Source organism: Gadus chalcogrammus, chromosome 7 (assembly GCF_026213295.1).
Source record: "Gadus chalcogrammus isolate NIFS_2021 chromosome 7, NIFS_Gcha_1.0, whole genome shotgun sequence".
Classification (NCBI taxonomy): Eukaryota; Metazoa; Chordata; class Actinopteri; order Gadiformes; family Gadidae; genus Gadus; species Gadus chalcogrammus.
In genome coordinates, this window is record NC_079418.1 from 6,018,341 (window position 1) to 6,035,033 (window position 16,693).

At 46.5% G+C, this 16,693-nt stretch overlaps 1 protein-coding gene across 1 annotated transcript; it reads left to right on the forward strand.

The window, feature by feature from the left end:
- Positions 1–1,077: 1,077 nt before the first annotated feature.
- LOC130385540 (uncharacterized) lies at positions 1,078–16,020 on the forward strand. The gene is given in 5 exon segments (XM_056594067.1): positions 1,078–1,083; positions 1,281–1,404; positions 9,237–10,105; positions 10,269–10,698; positions 13,851–16,020. Coding segments are annotated over 5 exon segments (3,465 nt in total). The 3' UTR covers positions 15,887–16,020.
- Positions 16,021–16,693: the final 673 nt, after the last annotated feature.

Here is a 16,693-nt window from a genome sequence, read left to right on the forward strand (position 1 = left end):
ACGGCCGTCGAGGGCCGTGGCGAGGATGGGTTTCTCCAGGAGCTCGCGTCCAATCTCCAGTTGGGTGGCCAGCGACATGTCCATGAGATTGGCGTCGGCACCGGAGTCTATGAGGACACTGAATGTGTGGTCCTGCCCGGAGTAGTGGAAACGAGCCTGGAGCAGAGGTCGAGAGGGCATTTCAAAGTTCACGGTCCGACTCACCAGCGCCCTCTGGATGACTGGTGAGCCCTGCCTTTTACTGGACAAGCCGAAACAAAATGGCCGTCCTGACCGCAGTACATGCATTGGTTCGCACGTAAACGGCGCTGCCTCTCCTCCATGGATAGCTGAGACCGACCCAGCTGCATAGGCTCAGGTGAGCCACTAGGGGCGTGCTGAGAAGTTGGAGGCGGCTGAGGATCTCGCGGAGAATGGGGCGGCGCTGGAGAGACTGAAACCTGGGCTCTCTCCCTCCACCGTTCCCTGAGACGTCCGTCGATGCGAACGGCAAGGGCTACCAGGGGGTCCAGGTCAGTAGGGAGATCCCGGGCTGCCAGCTCATCCTTGATGCGGCCGGAGAGCCCATGGTAGAAGGCGTCTATGAGGGAGGGGGCGTTCCAGCTACTATCAGCCGCGATTGTGCGGAACTCGATAGCGTAATCCGCGACGGTTCTCCCACCTTGGGTTAAATTCAGCAACCCCCGAGCTGCCTCCCTACCCGGAGTCTCATGATCAAAAACCTTACGGAACTCCGTAGAGAAAGCACTAACCGAAGCGCAGATAGGCGAGTCCCTCTCCCATTCGGCGGTTCCCCAGTCCCTGGCTCTTCCGTTGAGCAGAGAGACAATGTAAGCCACCCGGGACCGCTCAGTGGGAAAGGCTGAGGGTTGGAGTTCGAAGGAGAGGGAGCACTGCACCAGGAAGGGGCGACAAGAACCAGGAGCCCCGGAGCAGCGCTTCGGAGGGGGCACACGAGCCTCAGATGTTGAAGAGGAACCGGGATGAGGAGCGGCGACGGGTAACCTCCGCAAGTGATCCCGGACCGATTCCATGCTGCTCTCGTGGCGGGCGACCAGCGTCTGCAGACTCTCCGCCATGGAGGTAAGTTGTAGGTCATGGCGTTGCAGGACGCTGCCTTGCGCCTGTAGTTCATTCTGGAAAGAATCTGAGTCGGCTGGGTTCATGTTGTGGCCAGATTGTACTGTCACGCTCCACTGAAGAGACTGGCAGATTTGAACCCAAAAGCACGACTCAGAGACCAGCAAACACAATGATAATCCGATTTTTACTTTGTCAAGCAAATCAACGGGGACGGGGCGAAGAACGTAGTCGGGGGCAGGCAGAATCGGGAAATCGGGGCAGCAGACAAGCGAACGAGGATCCAGAGGGGCGAGACGGGGAGCGTAGTCGGGGACAGGCAGGGTCGGGGAGCCGGGACAGGAGACAGGCGAACGAGGGTCCAGTAGGACGAGACGGGGAACGTGGTCGGGGACAGGCAGGGTCGGGAAGCCGGGACAGGAGACAGGCGAACGAGGATCCAGTAGGACGAGGCGGGGAACGTAGTCGGGAACAGGCAGGATCGGTAAACCGGGAACAGGAGACTAGCTATAGGCGAATAGCTGGAGAGACTTGCATGAACCAACAGCGAAGACAATCTGGCAACAGGAGAACAGTGTTCAGTCAACTTAAAGGCTCCACTAACCACCTGACGCAGCCCAGCTGCGAGGGTGAAGGGGGCGTGGCGGACAGACCGTGACACAGAAGGCATTTGTTTACATTTCGTTCTGTGTAGCACTAAAAAAGTCGGACAATCGTAATCCGGGACACGATTCAATAGATTAATAACTTTTGTGCGCATGAGCACGAAATCGCGTGATACCGGGTTGGGTCATCTATATTCTCACATTGAGCAGGCCCTTCATCCACAGAGTCAGCAGAGGATGTTACTAGAGTACTATCATTATTTACTGACACCACATTGTCATTGTCATCTAAACTACCTCCATGGACTCTGCTTTTGTGTGCGTTAAAGGATGAATATACATTTCTGCGGTAGTGACAGTTTTTGAACGGGCATGCTACTATCTCATGCTTTCTTAAATATCTCATCTCATCTTCATCCGCTTATCCGGGATCGGGTCGCGGGGGGAGCAGCTCAAGCAGGGGGCCCCAGACTTCCCTTTCCCGGGCCACATTGACCAGCTCTGACGGGGGGATCCCGAGGCGTTCCCAGGCCAGTGTTGAGATATAATCTCTCCACCTAGTCCTGGGTCTTCCCCGAGTTCTCCTCCCTACTGGACGTGCCTGAAACACCTCCCAAGGGAGGCGCCCAGTGGGCATCCTTACCAGATGCCCGAACCATCTCAGCTGACTCCTTTCTAAGTAAAGGAGCGGCTCTAATCCGAGTTCCTCACGGATGGCTGAGCTTCTCACCCTATCCCTAAGGGAGACGCCAGCCACCCTTCTGAGAAAACTCATCTCGGCCGCTTGTACCCGCAATCTCGTCCTTTCGGTCATCACCCAACCCTCATGACCATAGGTGAGGATAGGAACAATGATCGACCGGTAGATCGAGAGCTTTGCCTTGCGGCTCAGCTCTCTTTTCGTAACAACGGTGCGGTAAAGCGAACGCAAATACCGCCCCCGCTGCTCTGATTCTCCGGCCAATCTCACGCTCCATCGTACCCTCACTCGCGAACAAGACCCCGAGGTACTTATTTTTTTTGTGATCAATTTTTTATTTTATGATTTATACAACAAACAGATAGACATAGAAAACAATTAGACATATGCACAAATAAGACAACACACTACATTTGACCTAAACACAAATAAGACAACATACACCAATAAGGCATAAACGCAAATAAGACAACATTTGACATTAAACAGTTACACGTACACAAATGAGAAGACGCAACATTCATCAACCAACACGCACTCCCCCCACACCCCACACACACGCACACACAGGTCTTGCCCCCCCACCTAGAAAAAATCAGTCATCTGAACAGCTCAGTAGAGTTGTTAAGTCCGAGTCAGAAATTTTGGATAACAGATGTAAAAGAAGTAGAAGAAGGAAAATAAATCATGGCTACTCCCCCAACATACTAACGATAAAGGATGACCACAAGTTGATGTTTTTAGCTTGCGCACCATGCATGCTGGCCACAGATTTCTCTAACTTAGCCAGATCTATAACTGTGTTCACCCAGTGTTGACAAGATAAAGCATGAGGTGCTTTCCATCTCTGTGCTATAAGCTTTTTGGCAGCAGTAAGGCCTACCAGAAACCAGCAGACCAGTGAAATCATTCAGCAATAGGACAGTTGGGGAGCAGGGGATGGTACGCTCAAGCACTTTAGACATTCTGTTGGACACCATACTCCAAAAGTCTCTCACACCAGTGCAATCCCAGACCATGTGAACAAAGGTTCCTGATGTTTCTAAAGAGCATAGCTGACAGTTGGGAGATGGATTTAATTTCATCAAAAATAATTTATGCAGAGTGCAGTAGAGTGTGTGCAAAGTTATAATGAATCATCTGACGGTTTGGATTACGAGATGCTAAGGTCAATCTTTGACCATTTGGACTAATTGATTGTGGAAGGTGCCATTGCGAGATCATGGCTCCAGCGACTATCCAACTGCAGAGTTTTTTCGGCGCGTTTAGAAAGGAACGTGTAAAGGGCGGACACCAAGCCTTGGGTAGAAAGATTTCCACATATTTTATGGATTGGATGAGGTTCCAAGTTTCCCCCCCAGGGAACTCTGTATGCCCGTAAGGCACTGCGGAGTTGTAGGTAAAAGAAAAAAGAAGTGCCCGGTAGGTTGAAATGAGATTTCAGGTCTTGAAAGGATCTGAGAGTATTTTCTGATGTGATGTCCGAAAGGGTATTGATCACCTTATCACTCCATTGAGGGAACGAAATCGGGTGACCTCCCAAGCAAAGGGAAAAATTATTAAATAAAGGAAGGTGAGGATGGAATTTTAAGTGAGTGCTGGAGTGTGATTCCACTGTTCTCCATGTGGCGACCAAATGCGATATTAAAGAGCCAAATTTGGATTTGCAGGTTTTGATAGGGATGTTAGAGTAAATTAAGTCCTGAAGCCTATGTGGTTTAACTAGATTTTCTTCTAAGGAACGCCAGGCTACCTGTGCCGACGGATTTAACCAGGTATGTACAGGTCGGAGTGTTGAGGACCAATTGGAAATTTGGAAACCCAAGACCACCAGAAAGTTTATGCCGCTGCAAGATGGACATTTTGACCCGTGGGCGTTTCCCTTTCCAGACAAATGTATGCAGTTTCTCCCAGTGTCTAACAGGGGGTGCTAAGGGCAGCATTGTACTACAGAAGTTAACCCGTGGTAGGATGTTCATTTTGATAATAGAAGCTCTCGCTTGAAATTAATTGGGGATGGATGACCCCGAGGTACTTGAACTCCTTCACTTGGGCTAAGGACTAATTTCCTACCCGGAGTAAGCAATCCACCGGTTTCCTGCTAAGAGTCACGGCCTCAGATTTAGCGGTGCTGATCCTCATCCCAGCCGCTTCACACTGGCCGCCAGCCGATCCAGTGTGCTGAAGGTCACAGGCCGATGATCCAATGAGGACCACATCATCTGCAAAAAGCAGTGACGAGATTCTCAGACCACCGAACTGCAACCCCTCCCCAACACGACTACGCCTCGATATCCTGTCCATGTATATCACAAACAGGATTGGTGACAAGGCGCAGCCCTGGCATAGACCAGCACCCACTGAGAACGAAACTGACTGGTTGGCGAGGACGCGAACACCGCTCTCGCTTTGGGAATACAGAGATTGGATAGCCCTGAGGAGAGACCCCCTTACCCCATACTCCCGCAGCACCTCCCACAGTTTCTCCCGGGGGACCCAGTCATATGCCTTCTCCAGATCCACAAAACACATGTAGACCGGATGGGCATACTCCCAGGCCCCCTCCAGGATCCTTGCGAGAGTGAAGAGCTGGTCCGTAGTTCCACGTCCGGGGCGAAAACCGCATTGTTCCTCTTAAATCTGAGGTTCGACGATCGGCCGAACCCTCCTTTCCAGCACCTTTGAGTACACTTTACCAGGGAGGCTGAGAAGTGTGAAACCCCGGTAATTGGCACACACTCTCTGGTCCCCCTTTTTGAACGGGGGAACCACCACCCCGGTTCGCCACTCCTTTGGTACTGTACCAGACTCCCACGCTTTCTTAAATGGCCTAACAGTGTTTCCTCAGAAAAGGGGTGCTTGAAGTTGCACATGTGGCATGAAAAATATGCCTGTGCATCTACTGCTCTATCTGATCTGGTTGCATCTCTGTGAGATTGTGATACATGAGCTTGAGACTGAAAAGTACAAATACAATTTTCATTCATAATCATTCATGCTCATTTACTATCAGGTACCTAGTGTATGCTGTACATCTGTGGCTATGCCTAAATCAACCTTATCAATCAACACACATTATCAATACTGATAAATGCTGATTTATGAGTGTATGATAAATAAAACTTGAAACTTGAAACAATGGAGTCGGACACATAAAAAATGACCGGGAAATTAGCTGCGCGCCAAAATGACTCCCTCCAAAAACTTGAAGGAAAAAAGCTCTATCTCATTCACATTCATCTCTATTTTTCGGCTACTCAGACCTCACTTTTCATGCTCCACACTCTCTTCATGCTCCAGTTTGCCACACGCACTCAAGTTATTCCAGTAGGCTATGGCTAGACCTAGTGTAAACCAACCGGCAGCATTTATTGGGTGTCAAGCAACTATGTTGCGAGACAACCTATTGTTATTGTACGAATTCTTATTATTATTATTATGCTGCCATTGGAGTCAATGGCAGCCCATAGAACCGCTTGGCGAAAAGTTGTGAAATTTGGCACACTTGTTCAGGACAGCCCCATTAGCCCATTAAGCCAATCTCAGGTCGCTAGCCCAACAGCTCTAGCGCCACCAACAGGTCAAAGTTGGACATGCATTCATGTTCATAACTTTCGACCCATTCGACCAATATTCACAAACCAGGTATCATTTGATTCCTTGAACCAAGCCCAGTTCAACAAACCCTATGACGTCATTGCGCCATGACGTATATTTCCGCCATCTTGGTTTATGTCAAAAACCATCAAAATGCTACTTCTATCACAAATCTTGTCCAATCATCTCGAAACTTGGCACACATGATCTTCTGGCCATCCTTGATGAAAAACATTGAATAGATTTGTCAAATTCAAAACTCTTTGCCCGCTTAAGCCAATCAAATTTGGCGGCGAAGCCGCTAAACAGGAAGTGAGCCGATTTCTCAGCATCCCTTAGAAATATCATAACCAGACTTGGTATATAGACCCATGGCCTCATAAAGGTGACACTGATTGAATGTGGTGACCTTTGACCTCTAGGTGGCGCTGTTATTAATGTCGAAGTGTTTTGACTCCTCTCTCTTCACATGAGTACATTTCAAACTTATTTTCAATGTCTGGTGATACTAACAGACCTCCCCGTGTGGCTAGCATATTATTTATTGCAGAAATATCCGTGACAGCCAATGATATTCGACCGCGAAGCCACCAAACCGGAAACACGCCAATATCTCAGCATCCCTTTGACATATCATAACCAAACTTGTTACATAGACCCATAACATCATCATGGGAACACTCAATGAATTTGGTGACCATTGACCTCTAGGGGGCGCTATAATTAATGAAGACGTGTTTTAACTCCTCTCTCTTCACATACAAATAAATAATAATAAAATAATAATAATAATAAAAATACATTTCAAACTTATTTTCAATGTTTAATGATACTGTCAGACCTCCCCATATATCTTGTAAATTATTTTGTTGATATTGTTCCGAATACCCCTATGTATTTGTGACATTTGTTCTGTCAGGCAGACTGCATTGCGCCCTTACCTCTAGGTGGGGTCCTTTTCCCATTTACTCATCCCACCGGCTGTCGGTATTGCCGATTTCCGAGGCGGTCGTCATGGAGCCCCCTGGCCGATTGCGTCCATCCGGCAGAATAAGCCTACCGAGTCCGATTATGCTTGACACCCACATTGCTGCTCGCAGCTATATTTTTAATTAATTTCAGATAATGTTGTGGCCCGGACATATTACTTCATTACACAGTTGTCATGCTCAATACGTTTTCTTTAACACGCTCCTCTATAGTCACCCAAGATGGAAACAATAAAAACGAAACGTTATTTTTAATGAAACTTTTTCATGAATACGTCGCTAGCATAAACGGGGAGCGTGTCTATGTTCCCCGGGTCCTATGTTCCCCGGGTCCTATGTTCCCCGGGTCCTATGTTCCCCTCTTTGTATGAGACTGGGGAACATAGGACCTTTTTGTTAAAAAAGGGTCCTATGTTCCCCGATATGTATTTGACCGGGGAACATAGGACCCTTCTTCCAAAAAAGGGTCCGATGTTCCCGGTCTGTTACGTTTTCCACCATTACTGCCAAATAGATACCGAGATAACCACCATTGCATGTCTTCACCTTTTGTGGATGAGGGAGAGACGTCTGAGAACCTGACGCAGTCTATTCATAATATTATAATGACCATGGCAGAGGCAACGCCGGTAAACAAACCCTCAGAAGCCCAATCCCTACGAGAGCTCCCCGCGCTACGGCCATCCGGAGGCGCACAGAGCTTTTGGCCGTGATATTATGTATACAATTACATTATATTATATAGAGCTCCGGGAGTCGCAAACGGCAACAATCACTTTCTCCTCCATGCTGCAGTTCACCCCGGACTGCACTGCACTGAGTTGGCCGGTTGAACGCTGATTGGTTGTTACATTACACATGTCACTCAGTGGCCACGCTGTCAAACGCTGATTGGCTGTCCTCACGCGAATGTGGCGTCAAAGTTTAAATATTTTTAAAGATTGCTGGTAGTAATCCCCGGTAGGTATTACTACCAGCCTTTCCTTTAAACCATTCTCATTTACTGAGGTTCGGGATGAACTTTCCCGATTGGACCCTAATAAGTCTGCTGGCTTTGATGGGTTGGACCCAAAGTTTCTCAAAGCAGCCGCTCATCTTATTGCTGACCCAATCTCAAGGTTATTCAACCTGTCCATTAATCTCTCTGCATTCCCGTCTGATTGGAAATCAGCTTTGATATTTCCACTCTTTAAGGGTGGCTCTAGCTCCGACCCCAACTGCTACCGGCCTATTTCCATCTTGCCATGCTTGGCTAAAGTGCTAGAGAAGCTGGTCCTCAAACAACTGGACTTTTTTCTTACCACAAATCACATTCTGTCTGATTTTCAATCTGGGTTTCGTTCTGGCCACGGATGCATCATAGCCACGCATAAGGTCCTTGACGACATCATTATTGACTTGGAAAACAAGCAGGTCTGTATTGCCAGCTTTATAGACCTAGCCAAGGCATTTGATTCAGTTGATCACATGACCCTTTTGGGTAGGCTCTCCAGCATTGGTTTATCCCCCACCTGTTGCAACTGGTTTGCCAGCTACCTGACTAACCGAATCCAACAGGTCAAGACAGATAACATCCTGTCGGAGCCACTAGCTATTACTAAATGGGTGCCTCAGGGCTCAATCTTGGGGCCTATCCTCTTTTCCATTTATATTAATGATGTGGCCAAGGCTGCAGGCAGCTCCCGGATCCACCTTTATGCTTATGACACTATCCTGTATGCCTCTGGCCCTACTCTCTGCTCCGCGGCCTCCACTCTTCAAGACAGTCTCACTTCTATTGAGCACTCTTTCCACAACCTTCACCTACGGCTCAACTCTAAAAATACAAAATGCATACTTTTCAATCGAAAAAACAACACCTCCAGCCCCCCCAAGATCGTTTGCGCTGACAACTCCGAACTGGAGTTTGTCAAGTCCTATAAATATCTAGGGCTTTGGCTGGACTCTTCCCTTTCATTCTCCACCCATATTAATAATATTCAGATTAAAGTGAAAGCCAGATTGGCCTTTCTCTTCCGTAACAAAGCATCCTTCACACGCTCTGCTAAACTTACACTTGTAAAAATGACCATTCTGCCCATCGTTGACTATGGTGATACAATCTATAAAATGGCTTCAAAAACAGCGCTACACAAACTGGACGTTCTTCACCATTCAGCTATCCGCTTTGCCACGAATGCTCCCTTTAATACACACCACTGTGAACTTTTCAAACTGGTGGACTGGCCCTCGCTCCAAACCCGTCGACTCCGACATTGGCTTCAGTTTCAAGACACTCCTGGGCAAGACCCCGTATTACCTTTCCTCCCTTCTCCATCTCTCTAGAAGCACTTACCGCACAAAATGAAAATAATAAAAAGGAAGCACTCAGAATAGGGTTCATGAACATAAGGTCGCTTTCATCGAAGGCGCTCTTGGTCCATGATCTAATTATTGATAAAAAGATCGACATACTGGGGCTTTGTGAAACCTGGTTAAAACCAGATGAGTTTCTAGCCCTAAACGAAGCTACTCCACCCCATTACGTTAGCACCCAAGTATCTAGAGAAGTTAAGAAAGGTGGTGGAGTAGCCCTGATATCTAATTCTAAGCTTAATTTAAAGCCAAAGAATAGATATATTTTCAGATCCTTTGAGGTGCTAGCGCTCTGCACCTCAGCTCCCCGAGAAGCGAAACGAGTTCCAGACTCTTTCGTTTTACCTATAGTATACCGTCCCCCAGGACCGTATTCAGTTTTTGTTGATGAGTTTTCTGACTTTGCAGCTGATCTGGCTACATACTCAGACAATATTTTGCTTATTGGGGATTTCAACATTCATGTGAATAACCCGTCTGATGCCCTCGCAAGGGCTTTTCTGTCCATTACAGATACGCTTGGCTTCAAACAGCTCGTCCAGCACCCAACCCACATCGGTGGAAACACGCTGGATCTCGTTCTGACCCGCGGTGTAGACATTTCACAGCTAGTGGTCTCTTCCTACACCTCAGCTTTATCAGACCACATTTTGCTCACTTTCCAGGTGGTGGTATCCTGCCCCTGCGACGATCAGCAAGCTACTTTCAGCTGTCGCCGCATCACACCTGCAACCATTACAGCTATGGCAGATAAGTTATCTGGTTCACTTGCACCTCTCTGTAACTATAGTGGTTCTGTGGAGTGCCTTGGAGTTCACAATGGCGCTGCTCTGCTGGCGACATGGAGAAGGGCTCTTGCTGCAACTCGTTTGTTTGTTCGTCTACTCGTTTGTCGTGGCGTCCTTTAAGTCCGTGTTCTATGTCTTCCATGTGTGGACTAAGTGTGCAAACTCGTTGGACATAATTGGTGCTGTGAACTGTGTGCTACGTGTGGGCAAACTAAACTGGAGAAGATCAGAGCTTGTGTTGGCATGGCTAATCCTGTCGGGCCAAGTCGTCCGGTGTTTAGCAGACGGGTCCATCAACAGCGGCCTGCAAAACTACAGCTGGGCAGAGCTGCTAGCACTGCGGGACAGTGGAGTACTACCGTCACCTGCACTGCTGCAGGAGGTTCCGGGAGAGCTACAACGCCTTGGACCGGGCCACCCGCCGGGCAGCAAGGCCAGGAAACGGGGTAAAAGAGGCGGCGTTAGACATCGCATCAGGGGAGCCACCAAGCTACCACTACCTCCTATGCTTCTCTGCAACCCCCGCTCGCTGAAAAACAAGCTGGATGATCTGCGTCAACAGGTGGGAGCCTGCTACGAGTATCGTGAGTCGGGTTTAATGGCCTTTACGGAAACATGGTTTAACGAAGATGTGACGGACAGCTACATTCAAATTGAAGGTTTTTCCCACATACGCCTAGACAGAGACATTAACTCGGGGAAGACACGGGGAGGCGGGGTGTGTGTGTACATCAAGGACAGTTGGTGTCGTAACTTTGCGGTGAGAGACAAAATTTGCAACCCTGATCTGGAGCTGCTGTGTGTTACCCTGCGGCCATATTATCTCCCGAGGGAATTTACTAACATTTTTGTGTGTGTTGTGTACATCCCGCCAAGCGGCAACGCTGGCAGAGCAGCTAATGCAATCACGGACTGTGTGCACCGCCATCTACAAGCTAAACCGGACGCCCCCATGTTTATACTGGGAGATTTTAACCACTGCAGTCTTAACAAATCATTACCTGGCTTTCACCAATATGTTAAGTGTAGCACCAGAAACAACAACATTCTTGATAAATGCAATGGCAATATCAAAGACGCCTACACAGCCAGAGCTAGACCCCCCCTGAGTAACTCTGACCACAATGCCATTCAGCTGCTCCCTACATATAGGTCAGTCTTTAAGTCCAGCAAACCAGTGACTCAGTCAGTGAAGGTATGGTCCACTGACAAAGTGGAGGAGCTGAAGGGATGTTTTCTCTGTACGGACTGGGATCTCTTTTTCAGGGATACAGACATTGACAATATCACGGAGCTTATCACTGCCTACATATGTTTTTGTATAGATTCTGTCATACCCCAGAAAATTGTTAAACGATATCCTAACAACAAACCATACATCACAAAAGACATTAAGGATTGCATCAACAGAAAAAGAGCAGCCTTTAAATCTGGGGATAAAGCAGGAGTCCGGGCCGCTCAAAAAGAACTCAATGCTCTAATAAAGGCAGCCCGGCAGCAACACAGGGAGAGGGCAGAACAAAATCTATCAGAAGCCAACACAAAGAAACTTTGGGACTCCATCAGACAAATGACAAACATGGACACAAAGAAGAAGCCTCTTTTTGCCCAGAACGAGGCGGCAAGGGCCAACGAACTGAATGAATTTTATATGCGTTTTAACTCTGATAACGGCAGTGAGTGTGCAGCAGTTTTGGACAATGTCATTTGTGATGTGAACCGGGATAGAATTGTGCTAGAGCCACATTCTGTAACTAAGATATTTAAAGGCATACAGACTAACAAAGCGACAGGTCCGGACAATCTGTCGGCTTTCTTTCTCAAAATTTTTGCAGATGAACTCTCTCCAGTATGGCACAAATTATTTCAGCTCTCCATAGACACATTCACAGTACCCAACTTATGGAAAAAATCAATCATAATCCCGGTACCCAAGAAAGTATGCCCTCAAGAGGACAATGACTATCGGCCGGTGGCCATTACCTCCAATGTTTTTAAATCTCTAGAGAGGCTTAAGATTGAAGTACTCCATTCAGAAGTAGAACCCATGCTTGACACAAACCAATTTGCTTACACCAAAAACCGGAGCACGAGCGATGCCATATTAACAATAATGCACCTCATTCTTAAGCACCTAGAGAGTCCTAATGCGTATGCCAGATTGCTTTTTGTTGATTTTAACTCTGCTTTCAACTTAATCCAGCCAGACATCCTTCTCAAGAAACTGGTAGAGCTAAAAGTCAACCCTTTTCTAATCCGGTGGTACCACTCATTCCTGTCAAACAGGCCTCAACAGGTGAAATTTAACGGGTCATTTTCTGACTCTGCAGTCTGTAGCACCGGCGCCCCCCAAGGCTGCGTCAGCTCTCCGTTCTTATTTACATTATACACCAATGACTGCGTCAGTACTGCACATAACCAACACATAGTAAAGTTTTCTGATGACACTGTCATTCTCAGTCTTCTCACTAAAAACACAGACATCAGTGTTCACAAAGCTGCTGTGGACACGTTTGTTAATTGGTGTGACTCACACCAACTTCATATCAACACAAAAAAGACATTAGAAATGTTGGTGGATCCCAGATCAGTTGGTGACAAAAGCATTGTGACCATACATGGTTCTGGCATGGCACAGGTGTCCTCCTTCAAGTACCTAGGGGTACATATCGACTGTGACTTGAGCTGGCGCACACATGTGGCAGATGTGTGTGCCAGAACTCACCAACGCCTCCATTTCATGCGCAGACTTAGGGTTTTTTGGGGTAAGTAAAAATATCATGATCATATTCTACAGGGCAACAATTGAGTCCATTCTCCGATACGGTATTACCAGCTGGTTTGGGAACCTAACTGTCAAGTCAAAAACACAGATTTTCAACCTAGTTAAGACAGTAGGCAAAATCATTGGAACACCAGTACCTCTCAACCCACAGGAGCTCTTTGAACAAACTACAATAAGACAGGCTCAGACTATCCTATCTGACAGCTCCCATCCTCTGCACTCTGAATATACACTGTTAAACTCAGGTAGGAGGTATAGGGTTTCTCTGTGCAAACACAACAGGTACAAACACTCATTCATCCCTCTCAGTCAAGCTCATCAAGGAAAAACAGTGAAAATGACTGTATGACAACATGTGAGATGTCTTTTTGACAGTGGAATGTATGTTATGAGATGGAGTAATGTATAGGTAGCTAGGACTATATGGGGAGTGGGGGGAGGGATAGCTGTATGCACAGGGAACAAGATCTGGTAGATGAGTATGCAAGGATGAATGAATGAGACCAGAATTAATGTTGATCGTATGCCTGGTTGGATTGCTATTGTTGCACAGGTATGGATGTATGAATGGAGGAGCAGTTTTGGTCAGGATGAATGCTGAGTGTATGGTGTGATTGCTATTTGCACAGGAGTGTGGGAATTTACAGATTGCTATTTTTGCACATGAATGCTTGTTTGCACAATACTATGTACAACAGTTTTTTGAGCCTGTTTGTCCAATAGTTTTTACTGATCGTTTTCGTATCTGTGATTTGCCAATACTATGTACAACAATTTTGCACTTGCCCATGTGATGAACTGATTGTATGTTGTATGTTGTTTCATACTGATGTGATGCAGCTATTGCCCAGATCCAAACAAATTTCTCCCCTGGGAGACACAATAAGTCAAGTCAAGTCAATTGACTTGACTTGACTTGACTTACTGATGACCTCAACATTGCCTTGTCTGTTGCCATTGATTCAGTTGCTCCGAACGTAACTAAAAAATGAACATTGAAAAAACCAGCCCCCTGGTTTAATGCAGAAACGCGCATTTTGAAGCGAAACTGCAGGATCCTTGAACGCAAATGGCGCTCGACTAAACTTGAGGTCTTTCATCTTGCATGGCATAACAGTCTGCTCACCTATAAGGGTGCGCTGACTATTGCCAGGAATGCCTACTTTTCCAGTATCATCAATTTGAATAGAAACAATCCTAAGTTTATTTTAGACACGGTGAGGAGTCTCACTCAGAAACAAACTCAGACCATAGGCTCATCGATCGTGGCAGGTGAATTCATGGAATTCTTTGAGAATAAGATTCAATCAATTAGAGAGGAAATTGATGCTTGCCGTGCGGCTAATCCTACACATCCTGTGGGGCAGGATGGGGTCCTGCCAAGTAGGATGGGGAACTCTGACGCAACTCTTCTGGAGTTCAAGGCAATTCCTTTGGTGGAACTTGAAAGGGTGATAAAGGCATCAAAGCCAACAACTTGTATGTTGGATCCTCTCCCTTCCAGGGTTCTTAAGGAACTTCTTCCAACGGTGGGGCCTGCAATCCTCTCGCTTATGAATCTTTCATTTTCAACAGGAATTGTTCCCTCCAATTTCAAGGCTGCGGTGTTAAAACCGCTACTCAAAAAGCCTGGCCTAGATCCTGAATTAGTCAGGAACTATCGGCCTATATCGAATCTGCCCTTCCTGTCCAAGGTACAGGAAAGGATTGTAGCAAAGCAAATCGTTGATTATTTGACGAGGAACAATCTCTTTGAACCTTTCCAGTCGGGGTTCAGGAATTTCCACTCAACTGAAACTGCTATTACAAGAGTTGTAAATGACATCCTTTTAGCTTTGGATAAAAATACAAGCACAATGCTTGTGCTATTGGATCTGAGCGCTGCGTTTGATACGATCGACCACAGCACTCTTCTTCACCGTCTTGAACACTATGTTGGTTTCGGGGGTACGGCTCTTGGTTGGCTTGAATCGTACCTCACAGATAGAACCCAATTTGTGCTTCATGAGGGTGCAGAATCAAAGCACTGTAAATTACGCTTCGGGGTACCACAAGGGTCGGTTCTTGGTCCATTACTTTTTGCAATTTACATGCTTCCCCTGGGCGAGGTTATCCGCAGCTTCGGAATTAGTTTCCATTGCTATGCGGATGACACCCAGCTCTACATTCCTGTAGATTCCGGGGACTCGGCCCAGATTCAAAGGGTTGAGTCCTGTCTGGCAGTTGTGAAGGGGTGGATGTCACAAAACTTCCTACAGCTTAATTCTGGGAAGACAGAGCTGATAGTTATCGGCTCGAAGCGGGACCGGGAAGAGTTTGAGGATTTCTCTCTGTGGTTGGATGGCTTCGCCATCCCACAGAGTGCGTCCGTCAAAAATCTTGGTGTCCTGTTTGACCCTCAATTATGCTTTGACCAACATATAAGAAGTATAACTAGAATTGCCTTTTTCCATCTGAGAAACATTGCAAGAATCAGACCAATGTTATCTGCAGTGGATGCAGAGACACTGATTCATGCATTTGTTTCGTCAAGACTGGACTATTGCAATGCACTGTTCTCGGGATTACCGAACTCTACCACAAAAAGTCTACAGCTGGTACACAATGCGGCAGCTAGACTGCTGACCAGAACGAGAAAGTTTGATCATATTACACCTATTCTCGCCTCTTTACACTGGCTACCAATAACTTTCAGATCAGACTTTAAGGTGCTATTGCTAACCTATAAAGCCTTGCATGGATTATCTCCATTCTACCTGAAGGACCTGATTATTCCTTATAGTCCTTCTCGGTCCCTCCGGTCTTCGGGAGCGGGCCTTCTTTCATTGCCGAAGGTTAAAAAGAAATCGGCTGGACAGAGAGCGTTTGCCTATCGAGCCCCCTTCCTATGGAATAGGCTGCCATCAGTGATCAGGGAAGCTGACTCTGTGGAGCTATTCAAAGGAAAGCTCAAAACGCACCTCTATAATCTTGCATTTGGAGTGTGAAAACGACAGATGCGAAGTGAAGACTACTCTGTTTGCTTGTGCTTTTCTTATTACATTATACATTCCCACTATGTACTTTTCCGTTCTAATTCACTATTCTGTCTGTTCTAGCGTGTTGCGGGTACTGGACTGGATGCCTGTCCAGTCCAGTTCCCTCCCCTACACTGCGTTTCTTCTCAAGATTTCTTCCTTGCTGATTCAAGGGAGTTTTTTCTTGCCCGTGTGGGGGCATGGGTAAAGGGGGGTGTCACAAATATTTGGCCTGTTAAGCCCTTTGAGACTGTAATGGTGATTAAGGGCTATACAAATAAAATTGAATTGAATTGAAGATCATCTGAGCTTATCAAACTCATCAACCCACTCACCAGGACTACCTTCGGCCAAAACTCCTTTCATTTTGCAGCAGCTTTTGACTGGAACAAAATTCAAGACACCCTCAAACTTACAGCTTTCATATCACAGTCTGCCTTCAAGCAGAAACTTAACTATGTCTTAGTAGACCCCCCCTGCTCCTGTTGATTCCACTGTTTCTCATTTGCATTACACCCTTCACACACAATATAACATTGACCCATCTTAATTATTATTATTATTATTATTTATAGTGCATTGGTGTTTTCTATTTTCTTTCTGTACATAGGTTATGTATTTGTATATCCGTTTTATATTTGTCTAAATTAGTCATGCTTGTGTTTTTGTTATTTGTACCTTTTATTCCTGGTGGGGCCTCTTGGACCAGATCAATATTGTAAATAAGAAACTGTTCTTAATGTTTTATCTGGAAAAATAAAGGTTAAAAAAAAAAAC